At 42.6% G+C, this 16,879-nt stretch overlaps 1 protein-coding gene across 7 annotated transcripts in view; it reads left to right on the top strand.

Moving 5' to 3' along the window:
* Positions 1-9,808, top strand: part of Lrrc3b (leucine rich repeat containing 3B) — an 85,892-nt gene extending 76,084 nt beyond the window's left edge. For 4 of the 7 annotated variants that reach the window (XM_028856316.2, XM_028856322.2, XM_028856317.2 and 1 more), the window contains one exon: positions 7,906-9,808. In XM_028856316.2, the coding sequence (XP_028712149.1) occupies positions 8,053-8,832 (780 nt within the window). In that variant the 5' untranslated portion in view covers positions 7,906-8,052 and the 3' untranslated portion in view covers positions 8,833-9,808. Of the gene's footprint in view, positions 1-42; positions 566-1,477; positions 1,501-7,905 lie in introns of those variants that run through there. The other 3 variants (XM_037208677.1, XM_037208678.1, XM_028856312.2) reach the window with 3 other exon arrangements.
* The last annotated feature ends 7,071 nt before the right edge of the window (positions 9,809-16,879 follow it).

Below are 16,879 nucleotides of genomic sequence, written 5' to 3'. Positions count from 1 at the left end.
GGGCAAGAACCTAGAGGCAGGAGCTGATGCAGAGGCCGCGGTGGGGTGCTGCTTACTGGCTTGCTCAGTCTACTTTTTTATAGAACTCAGGGCCACAATGGGCGAGGCCCTCCTTCATCAATCACTAGTTAAGAAAGTGCCCTACAACTGGATCTTATGTAATCATCTCCTCAACTGAGGCTCCTTTCTCTCTGATGACTCTAGCTTGTGTGAAGTTGACATAAAACCAACCAGCACAAGATATATTCTGTGAGGAAGGTTGTAGGCAGGGCAAAGCTGTATTACAGCTGACTGGAATAAGAACAGATGAGTCTCATGCCATTGTGATGTCAGAGTGGACTATGAGGGCCTCACAAGAGAAGTTGAGGGCGTGTAGTCTCAGTTTTACCAGACTCACTCAGAAGATTCAGAGAGCTGGTTTGGCGTTAAAACTCAGCACTTAACATTTACAGGTTCTCGGTATTGGAAATGAGAAGAAAAAGAGAGGCCCAAATCAAGTTCACAGTGGATGGCAACTAGCCTGGGGAGCATCTCAAGTCCAGAATCTGTCCCAAAGAGACAGGAGGTTGGAGTTCTGTCTTGGGGGATATCTGGGGTCCAGGTTCTGTCCTGAAGACATACAGAGTCCAGATTCTTACCTGGGAATACCCAGGATACCAAGTTTTATCTGGGGGCCATCAAGGGTCTATCTTCTGTCCTAGGGGACATCTAAGATCCAGATTCTGTCTTGGGGGGATCTAGGTTCTCAGTTCTTTCCTTCATGACTTCTGGAATCCAGGGTTCTGGCCTGAGTGCTTTGGAGATCTGAGTTCTGTGCTGAGATGTCTGTAATCCAAGCTCTGTTGGGGTGTGTCTGTTATTGTGAGTTCTGTCCTGAGAGTATTCTCCCCTCCTCTCTACCACCATCACTATTATGACACATAGCAGTTTATAATGAGACAAACTGCATCTAGGCTGGCATTGCCCATTTTAGTGGAATTAGATGAGCAGGAAATGGAAGAGCATGACTGAGCATGAGTACAGCATGCTGAGGTGTCAAACTCCACCAAGGCTAAAAGGCTAGACTCGAGGTTCTTCTTCTGACACTGAGCAGGTGCCCCACAAACAGGCTATAACCTATGCAAGTCTCCATTTGGTCATCACACCAGGGCCACAGCTGCAATTACAGAGTTGTGAGGACCTTTGTCCATCCCTGAGAAAACGTCATTCCACTTCTTCCCCGGCATTCCCTTAATCTCCATTCCTTTGCTTGTTCTCAGGCTCTGAATGAGAACACCATTCAGCCCCATAGTTTCGTGATCAGCATAAGGTAGTAGATAATCTTACCATCATTTTAAGGGACAAACTTACTTTAAACCAAAGTACAAATTTATTCTAGAAGATTAATTATAACATTGAATCTTATGTTCAACTTTTCCCTATAATCTTTTTTTTCAGGATAAAAGAGAAAAGGGTAATGGTTTTCTCCTCTCTGTCTTATTCACTCCACTCCCATGTCAGGTGAGATATCAGCTGCCCTTGGAAGTACAAATAGATGGAAGATTCATGGCCACATGCCCTGATGATTCTTTCCTGAGACTCTTACATGACACAGTCCCATTCTATGGTTCTATGACTCTGGGACCATATGAATTCCAGCTGTCCATACATCTAAACCTAAGCATGGACATTCCTTGGTTAGGATTCAGGATTCTCCTTTATTTTCTTGTTGCTGGGGCACTTTCACCCTGGGAAGTATATAGTTCTGTTTTACAGGACATCTTTTTCTTTGGTGACCATATCTGACCCATAGTAGCCAGTTTAACATCTCTGTTTACACATTAAGGAGCAGGACCATTCAACCTCCAAATATCACCAAGACCACCTCCAAACGACATGTTGACCTGACTCTGATTCTAGATCACACTCCTTCACCAACCCGCAACCCCCAAGGTTATGGAATAAACTACTCTTGGAGAAGATGATGACTGAGGTGCCTTTGGATCCTTTTCATCCTACAAATAGGTTAGAAGATGTTAGACTGCCATGACATGTGCCAGTCAAGCATCATGTGGTAACTTTAACCCCTTACTCGGGAATTCTATATCCATTTTCCCAGAACCCTGGTCAGAATTTCAGTTACCACACTGCTAGATGGGTGTATCTCTAAGCAAATGCCTGGCATGTAATAAATGTTAAATGGTAGCTGTGTATGATGAAACGAGAAGAGATCCAAATTCATTTCAATAAATTTTTACTAATATGACTAATGTGACAATGGTAAGACACTGAATACTCTCTGTGATCATGTAATCTAGTAATTGCTGTAGGTAAGTAGTTATTGGGACAGAAAGTGATGAAAAGTGGCAGGTGGGGTGCTACAGAAGCAGAGACTGGGGGCTCAGGGAGCGCTGGGGGCCTTCATGGAATGATTAATCCCAGCTGGCATTATGGAGAGGCTCCAGGCTGGGTGCTGCAGGGTGGGGCTCACATTTTTATCGTTGCACATTATTCATTGATGTTTCAATCTGTCATCCTGAAATGTGATCTGCCCTGGTTCCCTGGGCTGCCACTGTCCAGCCCTTGCATGAGGAGAACAACCTGCTAAATAACCACACTGGGTTAGTTGTCTAGCTACTCCGTGGTGCCTTTGTACTATTATTGTTTAAATGTTTATAGCAGTTTTGTGCCATGAGAATTTCAAACCATACAGAAGTCGGTAATGCGCAGTCCTTTCTTCTGGCAGGCTCTCCATCCCACTGTCTGCTAAGAGTTAGACATCACTAACTTTTCCTTTTGGAAATTGCCTGAGCCTATGGAAGCAGAGTGAATGCATGTTTTCATTTGGATGTTTCCTCTTTTAAAAACATTGTACATGCAAGTGATTCTAATGTAAGAACCTCCTTTACCAAGCTATTTTTGGGGTCATCCTTTGCTATCATTGCATCCGTGAAGCTTGTCCCTAAATTTAGGATGATGATACTTGTGAAAAGAGTTCGCTGCTCTCTGCACTCAGGAGGGGCTAAGGACGTTATATTCTTCCTATTTTTTAAAAAAGACCATAGATGCCTCAACTAAGGTTTGTTTTACTGGTAGTGATATTCTATGGTTTATATGGTGTGTGATAGATGTGTGTATATTATATTTTCTGTAAGTTAAAAAATACACAAACACAAGCCCTTTGTCTTATCATCTTCCCCTTGACTTGTGCGTGGTCTAACTTTCTGACACAGAGGAACTATTAATGTATATAATTATGTGATATTTCCACCATTGATTTGACTTCTAGATTGTGCATTTGGAGGCTTTCCTGCTTTGTGACTTTTACCTTTTAACCAAATCCCCCTGACTGGAAGCAGTGTTGTTCAAAATGCAGTGAGTAACATCAGTTTCATCTGTAATGGTTTGTGATGATTCTTAGGTTAGCCCCCTCTCAATAGTACTGCCTATCTCTTAATCACAAGAAAGAAATTGAAAACAAGACGGTGACAGCAGTCAGCTGCCGAGTGAACTGTCTGCTAAGCAGACTTGGTTTTCTTCATTATGGAAAGGGTGTTTAATGGCTGTCACCCACCCCCAGCATTCATCTAGTAGCTCATAAGCTTATGTGGTTAGAAAATGTGAGCAAGGCTTGAGTCTTGGGATAAAATGATCCTCTTTAGGGCACAGGTCACAGCTAGACATCACATTTGGAAACATCATGGCTTTCTGGTTGTCACAGGCAAAGGGATCAGTGAATAGAGATAATGGAGTCCAGTGAATTGGGGTGTGCAGAGGAGTTTTGAGCTAGGAAAGGTGTTTTTGAACTTGGTCTGTCCCATTAGTGAGTCCAGTTCTGTATCAGAGGGACAACCCGTGACTAATGAGTCCATTCTCATACCAGGACAGCCAATGACTTCTGGCTATCTCTGCCATCCATCTGCAACCCTGGCCCTTCTTACTTTGATGGCAATCCTCTACCCTCTTCTCCAGCACCACAGCTTATTTCCCCTCCAAGTTTGTGTGCAAAGTTGAATCAAAACAGACTGAGGGAGGGTCCATGTTTCTGAGCTCCTTTTAGCATTGTTCTTTGCAGGCAGTAACCAGTGAGAGAATCTCTCTCTCTTTCTTGGAGCCTCATCTGCTCACTAGCTGTTGTCCATTTGTGCAGTAAATTAAGGCCATGCCATGCTGCCAATGTCTTTGAAGTAGGTAATCAGCGTCACCAGCTTTTCCATCCTCCCCTGTGAAAATGACCTCACTTTATTGAATATTTTGGCTGTTCTGTGTGTCTCCTCTACACTATGTCAGTCTACTTGTTCTTGTGATGTAGCAGAAGTCCACTTCTCACAGTTCTGGATAATAGGATATCCAAGATCGATCAATGTCACAAAAAATTATTTTTTTTTTTTTTTGGTTTTTCGAGACAGGGTTTCTCTGTGTAGCTTTGCGCCTTTCCTGGGACTCACTTGGTAGCCCAGGCTGGCCTCGAACTCACAGAGATCCACCTGGCTCTGCCTCCCGAGTGCTGGGATTAAAGGCGTGTGCCACCACCGCCCGGCAAACGATTTTTATATATAGTGGAGGCTCATGTCCTAGTTCAAAGATAGTACTCTCTGTGTGTCCTCACATAGTACAGAGACAAAAATTTCTCTGGAAATGCTTATACAGGTACTAATGCTGCCCATGTGGGATCTATTCTTCCACAGACACATTTGTGTTAGCCTTGTATTGGTATTAGATTTCAACACATGAGTCATCAGAGTCCATAGCAGCTCTCTACATTCTGTCTCTTATCACCATATTCCACGTTGGGGTATAAACCAAGTCACAGTAGCTGGACCATCTAGTTAGTCTCAAAAGGCTTTATTCTTTCTTCATTTTTCAAATATCACAGTTAGAAAATTAGACACTTGTTTGGAGCAAACATCTCTGGATGAAAACGATGCTCTGCATTAGTTTTCTTAACAAGCATTCCATGCATGGATAGACCCTTGAGGACAAGGGGTCCCCGCCTAAGATGAACTGCGTTCTTATGCTGAGACCTCAGTGTGATTCAGACCCATTTCTTATGTGACCCCAGCTATTAAAATGGTGGTTCTAGAGAAACCACTGCCAAGTCTAGAGGAGTCTGATGACAAAAAGATCCATCCTGCCATCTCCTCAGGTGACTGTTCTCAGTTTTCCCAAGGTTCACCAAGTTAGCATATGAAGCCAGTAGACATTTTTATTTTATTTTATTTTATTTATTTATTTATTTATTTTGGTTTTTCGAGACAGGGTTTCTCTGTGTAGCTTTGCGCCTTTTTCCTGGGACTCACTTGGTAGCCCAGGCTGGCCTCGAACTCACAGAGGCCAGTAGACATTTAATGAGTTGATTTTTAAGCAGTTGTTGTGAGTAATAAAAAGCATACATAGGCTTTTCAATATCACATCAATTCATTCACTAGCAGTGTTTATATCTTACAGAGTGCCAGTCACTATGTAGATGGTGGGTACACATCCAAGAAGGATGATAGATAGTAACTGTAGCTGATAAGTACTGAGCTCTTACTGCCTATGTATTACCTCATACAATTCTCGGTCAACTTCATAATTAAGTGCCTTTGGAATATTAAATCAAAGACAAAGGAATGATAGATAGAGAGCTGGAATAATGTTAACAAGGACTAAAGCTGGACCACATAGTGCTTATGGACTATTTACTGTTGTTCCCACATAAGACAGATACAAGTCTGTACCCTAAAGGAACTCATACTCTGAACTAAGGAACACGTCTACTCACAAATCAATCAATTTAAAAAAACAAAAACTCAGGAGTGTGAAGGCCCCGAAGAGTTTTCCACCTTTCAGTCAGTCTGTGGCTGATGGACACACCGAGTTGATGGACGTGTCTCGGGTGATGTGAACTTCTCTGTTTCCATCAACAAACCCTTTTGTTGTGTGCCCCCCCACCCCGTCACCGTCAGTCTGTACTTCTGCCCCTCTGTTTTGTCTGAATACCCCCCTTTCCTGTTCCTTGGTTTCTCTCCCACCTAGATGATTATTAGAGATTTCCAAATGCCGCAGTGTAGCTTCAGAGAACCCGGGAGGGAAGGACCCTGATCACAAATGAAACACGGTATTGACAGAGGGCTTGGTGCTTCTGGGGATCCTTGCTTTATGTTTCCTGCTGTTTAATGGACTCAAGGAAAGCAAAGACCCACTGGTTGCCCAGTGTGCTCCTTCCTTCTTGCTTTCTGGCACTCTAGGCATGCAGAACTCCAAAAGCACATCCATGCCACTCTGTTGTTGTTAATCTAATTTTTTCCATGATTAACAACTCAATTCATTATGTTTCCAGCTCACATTAATCATCCTTTCTGTGAGTTTGGTAACATTTGGAATCATTTCCCTATGAATTTATCCATCTGGGATCTCTATCAAAGATATGCTTGCACAAAGCTGTTTGGTGCTCACGGCTGAGAGTGAAGGTACTTATTGTTCCCTGAATCCTGAAAGGAGAGTTCTGAAGTCAACTGTGGTTCCTTCACTATTCGCGGCCCCTCAGTTGAGCTCCATAAGGTTCTCAATATGTATCAAGACCCAAAGCACAGAGATTTTTGGCTACAATATAATAGCAATGTAAATCCCTAAAAACAGTGCTCTGTGGAGCCTGTGTGCACTTCTGGAGCAGATGGGAATGGAGAGAGCCGTGGGGGCAGCGGAAAGAGAGGTGAGATGGATGAGTCAGAGCAAAGACCCTGGCAGGATTCCTGTCTACACCTACAAGCTATTTGACCTTACACAAGACATATAATCTTATAAGATCCATTCACTCCTGCTGTGAGCTGCTATCATGCGGTAGTTCTAAATGTTGGGTTATATTCTCTCCTCTGCTTTCTGCTGCTGAGGAAACTCTACAATATTGTTAATGCTACTCAGTTTTGCGATTCCCATACTTCTTTCCAAAACTAACAATGTCTGTGCATATATGGGTGTGTGTATACATAACATATATAATACATATAAGAAAAATATATATTGGGGAATTTCCATGGCTGCTTCTAACACTAATATGTGTGTATGTATATGTGTGTTTATGCACACACATTTATAACAGCATATATAAAAATATGTATATGAATAATATATATGGTATGTATGTGTGTGTATGTATAGGCAAGCATCGGTGAAAGGACAAATAGCCTATTGGGTATGGCCTAGAAGCCAGTATTTCTTAAGTATCTTCTTTTCTATAAAAAGCCTTACAGCAATGTGCCTTGTTTGAGTTGGGCAGAGGATATGTTGTTTAGGAAACAGACAGAGAATCCTTTGGGATCCAGTTGTGAGCATCCTCCCAGGTACAGTGTAGTCTCAGGAGCTGAGAGAGAAAGCAGTTCTTGTGGAGGCTTCACATGATGTTTGCCCCCAGCAATATCCAGTAGGGAAGGTCAGAGGCATCCGTCCACTTCTGAAGTCAGATGTTTCTTTAGAGACAATATTCTGCATTGAGCATCTTCTCAAAGCCCATGACAGACATTTTTGTCTATGATCATTAACTTGGAAATACAGGTATCAGTTTTTGTTGCTGCCCACATGCAGGACTGAATTGCATAATGCCTCCATTACTGTAAGAAGGGTAAAAGCTGAGATTCAATTTTACGGCCATAGAAAGGTCCAGGAGTGGAGTAAAGAGATAGGAGAAGTTTGTTCTAATTCTGCCCTGCTGAAAACAAGGTGATGGGATGTGGAAATGTTGACCTCTGCTGAGAGTCTCTTCTCAGCACTAGGGATTTCAACAGGAGATTCCCATTACACAGGAAACCTCCAGTGGCCTTGTCGGAAATTACCTGCCTAACACCCCTTCCTGCCCCTGTAGAAGGCCAGGCACCTGAGGGCCCTTTTTAATTGCCATGCACCTCTCCTTGCAAAGGAGCTAATTGCCTCTGCTTCCCTTTCCTTTAGGTTTCCAAGCAAGGACAGGAGTAACAAAGGTTGTGTGATAGCTGCATCCTTTTGAACCACCCAGGAAGGAAATCCAGAGTGTGGTCAGACAATTGCAGCACTCGGAGTAAATGAGGAATGGACTCGTGATTATGCTGAGATTCCAGAATGAATCTGGTCGACCTGTGGCTATCCCGTTCCCTCTCCATGTGTCTTCTCCTCCAAAGCTTTGTTCTGATGATACTGTGCTTTCATTCTGCCAGTATGTGTCCCAAAGGCTGCCTTTGTTCTTCCTCTGGGGGGTTAAATGTCACCTGTAGCAATGCAAATCTCAAGGAAATACCCAGAGATCTCCCTCCGGAAACAGTTTTGCTCTACCTGGACTCCAATCAGATCACATCCATCCCCAATGAGATTTTTAAGGACCTCCATCAACTGAGAGTTCTCAACCTGTCCAAAAACGGCATTGAGTTTATCGATGAGCATGCATTCAAAGGAGTAGCAGAAACCTTGCAGACCCTGGACCTGTCTGACAACAGGATTCAAAGCGTGCATAAAAATGCCTTCAATAATCTGAAGGCTAGGGCCAGAATTGCCAACAACCCCTGGCATTGTGACTGCACTCTCCAGCAAGTTCTGAGGAGCATGGCATCCAATCATGAGACAGCACACAATGTAATTTGCAAGACCTCGGTGTTGGATGAGCATGCTGGGAGGCCGTTCCTCAACGCTGCCAATGATGCTGACCTTTGTAACCTCCCTAAAAAGACTACTGACTACGCCATGCTCGTCACCATGTTTGGCTGGTTCACCATGGTGATCTCTTATGTGGTATATTATGTGAGGCAGAATCAGGAGGATGCTCGGAGACACCTTGAATACTTGAAATCCCTGCCAAGCAGGCAAAAGAAGGCAGATGAGCCTGACGACATTAGCACTGTGGTATAATGACCACACTGACTGGCACTGGGAAAGGAGCTTCTGGTTATAATAGGATAAATGGTTCACTTTTCCCTCCATCGTACACGTTTAAAACTTTGTATTTTAGTTTCTTTGGACTCACGCCACTGTTGAAATTTTCACACACACCACAACACTAATAATTTTAGTTTAGGTGATCTTCTCCCATTCATCGTGTTCCTGGCTCCTGAGTAACAAACTCTCTGAACATTAGTTAGACCCATCTCACTATTTAATAATGAAATTTATTTTTTTAATTTAAAACTGAATAAAAGCTTAACTTTGAACCATGGAAAAGAGTGTGACTTATTGGTTAAGAAACAATAAAACCAATCCACTTGCTTTAAAGAGAAAAAGACAATCCTGCTACTCTAAAAGACTATTATATTGAAAGGTGTATCATTACAAGCTCTATGGCACCCTGGGGAGCCAGAGCTGAATTACTGGCCAGTTAAGTGTCTGCCAGACTTTAGCTAGCCAAGATGATTATACAAATGTGTTTTTCCCAGTCTAGACATGTTAGGATGCCTGCTGACTAGCAGCTGATTTTCAAACTGAGGAGGTTTAGTAATAAAAAGCAAATACTTGCTTCCACTCTATGCTGTATGCAATGGGAAAGTAAAAGATGGTTTGTGTCTTATCCTCAAGACTGCCTTATGGTGGGCAGGAATGTGTGGTGACCACAGAAATAGCTAGGCTAGAAAAGGAGGAGCACTGGCTGCTCTGAGGGAGCACTGTGTGGGAATGCTCTGAGGGAGCACTGTGTGAGGATGCTGACACCACTGATATCCCTAACCTCTCACCAGCAGAGGAGAAAGTGACCGTCGGCCCATACATGTAGAACAGGTCCAGCCCCCATGCCAGTAGAGAGCATTCGAGCTTGAATTTGAACCAGGTCTTCTCTGAATAGAGGTCTTCTCTGTGATAGTCCTTCTACACTGGTTTACAAACAGAATTTACACAACAAAAATGCACTAACATGAAATTTCATGAGTTTTGTTCTTGTATACAATCTGCCACACAAAGGAGATATTATGTCCCAACTGTGGTCAGACATACTGGAAGACATTTGGTTCCTAGAGTGGGAAATGAATGATGGGCTTGTTTGTGTGTTTGTTTTAGGATGAATGTGATCAAGCAAGCATGAAAGACCAAAGTGAGGGATCATAGGAGTAAAGGTAGAGAGCCGCTCCCAGTAAAGGAATCTATGTGGAGAGTGAGACACAAATCCAAACCTTATGGTGACTTTGAACTGGAGAATACCCTGTCATCACATGCCACTTACGGAAGGGACACTTATTTTTCACCAAATACTTTTCTAAGTCACCTTAATTAATGCTTACAAGACCCTGTGAGAAAGTTTTTGAGTTATGTAATAGATTGAGAACTCCAGCACTTGTAGGAAGCATAGCACATGCACCAACATTAAGTTTTGAGAGTTTTGAAACTGTATACCCCGCTCAAGACACCTATACTGACACCCACAGTCTCTGGACCACTCCTTCTGCCTAGGCTTGGCTTGCTACACAAGGTGTCTAGTTCCTCCGCCACATGAGTTTACAAACACCTCCACGACAATTCAAGTTAAAAACACAGGGAAATTGCTCTGTATAAGGCCTGTGTAGGAAAGAGGGTTAGCATGCCCTTGTGAGACACAAGGCCTTGTCCAGCCCACATGAGATCATCTTCAGGGTGTGAAAATTCACAGTTCTACCCTTAGGAAGCCTTGGAGTTCTGATTATAACCATAGTCTGTTGAAAGGATTGCTGAAGAAATCAGCAAGACACTCAGAGCACTGGCCATTGTATGCTCACAGCCGCTTTAACAATTATGAGGTGTATCAGTCTAGCTAAAAATTCAGCAATAATTCTCAGATGTGCAATTTGTGTTAGGGCCTAGAACTTCTGCTCCTAGGAGACTGAAGTCTGATGGCTTGCCTTGAATCTGTATGGAAGAACCAGCAAGAACAGAGCTGTGCTGAAGGTACAGCGCCCCCTGGAGGACAGTGCTATAAATACACTGCAAGTACTACACAGAAAAAAAAGCTGTTAGACAAAAGTTTAGCTATAACGGTCTTTTGAGAATTAATCAACGTGTGTTTATTTGAATTTATGAGCCAATTTCATTTTAGAAAGTCTTCCACAGATGGATTAGGCAATCCATTCTAGGTCATTCCCTCCAAAATCTTTATGTCTTTAGTAATGAAAGCTTATTTTCCTCGTGGCCAATCCATTAATCCAATGAATGTTCTCATAAATGGAAGGTCTCTGAGGATTCGGTGAGGATAGTCATATCCTTGATCCAGTGCAAAACAGTTATATCACTGCACACTTGGTTTGTAACTTTCCAAGTGGAGCTGAGAGGCATGCTGCAGGTTACGGGACTCCCTCCCTGAGTTCCTTCCGTCTGTAGATTATCAGGTTACAGGGTCTTCAGTGCTTCAAAATGGCAACCGTTAATTTAGGTTGCCATGAACTGAATTGGAGTTTATTAGACAATAAAAATCAAATAAATATAATTAAAGTAGCAGATTAGCATGTCTATTTGTGACCAGAAGAGAAGGGAAACCATCTAATTGCCAGCATGTAAGAATGTCTACCCACGAGTCCAACAATGTACCAAGCAATGAGTGGAAGAATCTGCTTAGTGAGAGCCTGTGGTCTTGATCCTGGATTGATGCCTCATTTCCCACCCCTCTATGGGAGTTCCTGTTCATGGTGAACCACGAGAAGATTTTTGAGATAACTACCATCTTATTGTCCTAGGCACACAGCAGCTCAAGTCCTGATACTTTAAGTGACAGTGCCTTTTCTCAGACTGTTTTCTCTCAACCTCCACCTTTCAGATTTAAAAAAAAAAAAGATGCCCCTGGGAATTTTAATCTAATCTTTGACAATGTGCTTATCTCTGAAGTAAAGCAAACCATAAAACATGCCAACTCAACTAGAACACATTTAAAAGTGATAAAAACTTACATAATGGAAGATTGAACTTCCAATAACACTTGGACAAATTGTAATCACTGCTGTACAGTGAGCAGTGTGAGCCTTGTTCTTTTTCTTGTCCGTCTCTCATTCCCCACAGTAATTCTTGCTCTGATATCACCAAGCATATGGCAGTCTGGGGTGCCGTGAGGTTTTCTTATTGACTCAAGTCTTTCATGCAGTTCTCTCAGTTTGCTGGCAGAGACATAGAGTGGAAAATTCTGCTTATAACTGCTCAGTTCCTGAAGGCAGATGCATTCCTATATCATCAGGGTCTTTGGAATAGTCTCATCTACCCACTTCACAGGTACAGACACTGAAATGCTTAGAGCTTTGGGGATGTGTATCTGTCTCTAAGTGTCCCATAGGACACTAACTGCCATCCTGATGAGTTCTATGCCAGTCATCGAAGACAGGTCCTGAACATCATAACAACATGCACAGGGAAAAATGTCACTGTATACTAGCAAATTTCTCTGAGGATTCCTACTTTACTGTGAGCCAAAGACTACCTATGATTCTGAAATTTTAATTGTTCCTTTAAGATCAGGTGGCAGGATCTGCTTGCCTGTAAAAAGTAGCCCAGGATAACATGTTTAAAAGTTTGCATGATCTAGCCTCCCAAATGGGGAAAATGATGCTGGTACAATGTCCCAGAATGAGAGAAAGGAGTTACATTTATTTCCTTGAGCAGAACCACAAATGATCAAGTGCAGCCAAGCTGGCAAGACAAGACTGTCCTTCCTCAATGCCTGTCTCCATCTCAGAGCTCTTGTCTGCCTGGCTTCCCAAAGTGGTGTCAGTGATTCATTCAGTTGGCTAGTTCTGACCTAGAAAATGGAAACAAGAAGCATGCTGGTTAGTGTTCATTTTGGTTTTGGTTTTGTCAATTTTACATAAACTAGGGTCTTCTGAGAGGAGCAAACTTCAACTGAAAACATGCCTCCATCAGATTGGGCTGTGGGCAAGCTTTTGGAGCAATCTCTTGATGAATGACTGATGTCCACTGCTGTGGGCAGTGCCATCCCTGGGCAGGTGGTCCTGATATAAGATATCAGGCTGGCCAAGCTCTGAGGACCAAGCCAGTAAGTAGCACTTCTCTGTAGCTGCTTCTTCTTCAGTTTCTGCCTCCAGAGTCCTGCTGGTATCCCTGCTCTGCCTTACCTCAGTGCTGGAATGTGATCTGGGATGCAGAAGCCATTAAACTCTTTCTTCCCCAAGTTCCTTCTGCTCATGTTGTTTAAGCAATAGAAAGCAAACTAATACAGGGATGGGGCAAGCTCAATCCCCACACATCTGGAAGTCCATGTTACAAAACAGAACGCAGGAAAGAAGACCTGCATGTATTCTGCATTTGCCCACTCAATGATGGGCCAGAATATACCCAAAGACCCTGCCAGGGCCCAAGATATTTTTCATTCAACTCAAGAAAATTATTATTTTGAGTCTTTTGGGTCTACAAAATAGACAGCGAGTCCCACGGTTTCCTAAGTGGTGACAGTAAAGAGGAAAAATCATTAACATGCATTGGTGGAACTCTATCTATCATCTATCTATGTATCTATCTATGTATCTATCTATCATCTATCTATATATCTATCTATTTATCATTTATCTATCTATATCTATGTATCTATGATCTATCTATCATCTATCTATGTATTTATCATCTATCTATCTATCATTTATCTATCTATATCTATGAATCTATCATCTATCTATATCATCTACCTATCTGTCAATTATCTATCTATCTATCTATCTATCTATCTATCTATCTATCTATCATCTATCCATCTATCTATCTCCTCCTTCTTCTTCTCTTCCTCTCTTCTCCACCCTCTGTCCCTCCCTTCCTCTCTTCATTTCTATCTCTATATTTGTATTTTACAACTGAGTTTCAAAAGGCAAGGAAGGAATCAGAGAGACATTAGGGAAGAATCAGGTCTAACAGTAACTCTGCCAGGGGATGCTCAGAATTACTTGAGATTGGAATTTATGGGGAAATTCGTAAATATTTTTAAAGCTGTCCCTAAGCTCAGTGTAACCTATGTTCCTTTCAAGTCTGGCAAGTGTTCTGCAACTTACTATTAAAAGAAGAAAAAAGCTCAGTGTGTTCGTTCATATGGAGACATCTGAATGACAGTCACTGGGTCATATCTAAGAAGCTGCCTTGAACAGCATACTCAATGCAGCTCTCTCTGGGCTTCATATCAAAACCTTATGCTTTCTTATTTCTGTATTTATTTTGCTTTTTCTTGAAGAGTCTATAAAATGCAGGGCAATCTGAAATCTGGTTGCTGGCTAGATATTACTAAGCTGTGGATTGAGCTAATGTCATCGATTGTCGGAAAACAGGGGCTCACGGAAGTTGGAAGGGTTAACACACACAGATTCCTTGGGATCATCTGCATTTCCTCTGTGGGAAAACATAGGAAAGATGCTGCTCATCTCTCATAGCCTTTCACCCCACAGGCAACCTTGCCAATTACCAGACTCTCGGAGGAGTCAGCTACTATCACTAGAGAGAATGTAAAATCAAAAGGAAGGAGCTCTCAGGAAAGTGTTGCATGCAGGAAGGTACTAGGGAGACAAACCAAACTGACATTTCCACCCCTTCATCATCAATGAGACTGGCAAGCATATTATGAACAGAGGAGTCCATGGGTAAGTCACAAATAATAACAAATGATTCAAGGAGTCTCTAAAAGACATTTACTTTGCCTAGTGCAAAGTTTTATTTCTCTTGGACTTAGTTCCTACAATATTTACTACCAAGTGTATTGTGGGGGTCTCTGCAAACACCATGGCCAATAGAGTAATGTTCCTTGTGGGGCAAGAAAGAAATTGGCTCAATCCAACTTGACAGCCAAAGTTGGTTCAAACTTCAATAGTCTTACAGTGGGAGGTTTATTTAAGGCACATTAAAGTACAATACAATTTGTGAAAAGTTTTCTCGTGACAATTAACTCAATCCTGTGTGCACAGTAAAGCTTTAGCATGACTACATTGAAACTCTTTGTAAAGTACATGTGACCTCTCCCATAAAAATAGGTTTTATAGATCAACTACATGTGACATTTTAGGGGTCTTGGGAAGGAGCTGGTGTGGTCTTGGTAATACAGATAGTGCAAAAGTCACCAGACTATTAACCACTTACACTCCCAGCCTTCTGGGTAGAAAACAGGCTGTAATTCTTCTCTTTGAAGAGACAATCCTGTCTGTTTAACATTCCTGATTTCTCTAGTGCTTACCTGTGAGCACAAGGACTTCTATGCCCCCTACAGTGTGTAAGGCCTCAGTGGCCCATTTTACAGATGAGTAAAATAAGACCCAGAAAACATCCCACCAAGATCAGCACAGAACATGCAATGTTGGAGAGTGACCAGCTGTGTGTCGATAGCTTTATTCTGTCAGTGCTATGTCACCTGCTTAGTTTTTATTAGGCATCTTTAGTTTTATTAATTCTCACAGTTCAATCAATAATAAAAATAGTAGAAGTTAAGAAAAGGTATTTTTAGATTTCAACCATGAGACTGATGACCCTGGATTCTCAGGTTGCTCCTAGGATGTCAGCAAAAGTAGACTCAATTCTTGGCTTGGCAGCAGCCAGGCCAGGCCTAGCTGAGGATAGTTCCATGTGTCATGGGCAAATGCCAATGGCACCTCCTGCATGCAGGTGACTGAGTGTTTTCTTTGGCAATGGCAGCTTCTCAGAAAGCAGGTTAGGGATGCCAGGGCACTCTAATAACAGTTCCGCTGATAATAACTGAGAACTCAGTGTATATACCCCAGTTCTCTCAGTCTTTCCATCATGGATTCTAGCCTGAGTTCAGTTTCCCTGACAGAAAAGGTCCCTGCGGGCCATCATGAGGAGAGGCCTGAGGAGGCACACACGTCTCTATTCGCTTGCTTCCTTCCTGCCCCACGCCTTCCTTGGTATTTTCTGCACCTCCAAATAAATTCTGCTTACAAATCATTAACTTGGTACCTAACTATTGGAGGAGTCCAAACGAAATTGTCTGAACAGCCTAGCAGATAGAATTGCTTTGAACCCATGTAAAGATCGCTTATGCTGAGATGGGCATCCCGAGCATCGGATTTCCTACGCTGCAGGCACATCTCCTCAAATGGTTCCCCAGAGGCCGCATCAGGCTCCTGTCTTCTGCTGTGACCAGTCAGGGTAGGAACTGACCCACAGGCACACTGTGAGGCAGGCCTTTTTCTTTTCGTTTTTTATTTTTGTTGTTTGTTGTTTTGTTTTGTTGGGCAACATTGTGCTTGGCAGAACTGTGCTGACATAAAAGCATGGACTCTCTTCTCTCATGGAGTGGCTTGAGAATCTGTAATAATAAGATTCCCCTCTTTGCCTCACATGCTGGGAAACTCAGAGTCCAAAAAAAGTCCATACTCTAAATTTAGTGACTCTGGATGGCCTCCCAGGCACACAGCTGCCATCTAACCTCTGACTGACTGCTGTATACAAGTCACCAGTCATTCTGATTGTGTCGAATTCACTACTCGTCTAACTAGATAAACCTCTCAAACTCACTGGCTAATTGTAAAAGGGAAAGTGTGTATTTTTGTCCATCTTTTAAATTTCCCTAAGATTTATGTATTGCCCCAGACTCCTTCCACATTTTACTTTGCATGAGTTCTGATTTCTTATCAGGTGTTTGCCACACTTGTTTTCATATCCTAAACATGACTGACAGCCAATCATGAAACCATTGCCAAGTCCTCTGAATTCAAGGTCAAATGGAAGTTCAGCTCTCCCAGCCATCTAGGCATCATGCCTCCTCTGCCTCCCACATCCTCCTGCTCTCTGTCTGTTTTGGTAGGGGGCAGACACAGAGACCCAGAACTGCACAAAGTGCCTCAGGTCATGATGGAGAAAGCTTCTCTGACACCAAAGCACAAATTGTGTCCCTATGCTTATGAGGTGGGAGAGGGAGACTGAAGGCCGCAGATAAGAAGGGCAGTGATCTGGCCTTGGGGGTGACAGAAGCTCAGATTTCTCTTTATTCAGCACTGGCAGAGGGTGTGGCCAT

The sequence above is a fragment of the Peromyscus leucopus genome, chromosome 9 (assembly GCF_004664715.2).
Source record: "Peromyscus leucopus breed LL Stock chromosome 9, UCI_PerLeu_2.1, whole genome shotgun sequence".
Lineage (NCBI taxonomy): Eukaryota > Metazoa > Chordata > Mammalia > Rodentia > Cricetidae > Peromyscus > Peromyscus leucopus.
This window is presented reverse-complemented; position numbering and strand designations above follow the sequence as displayed.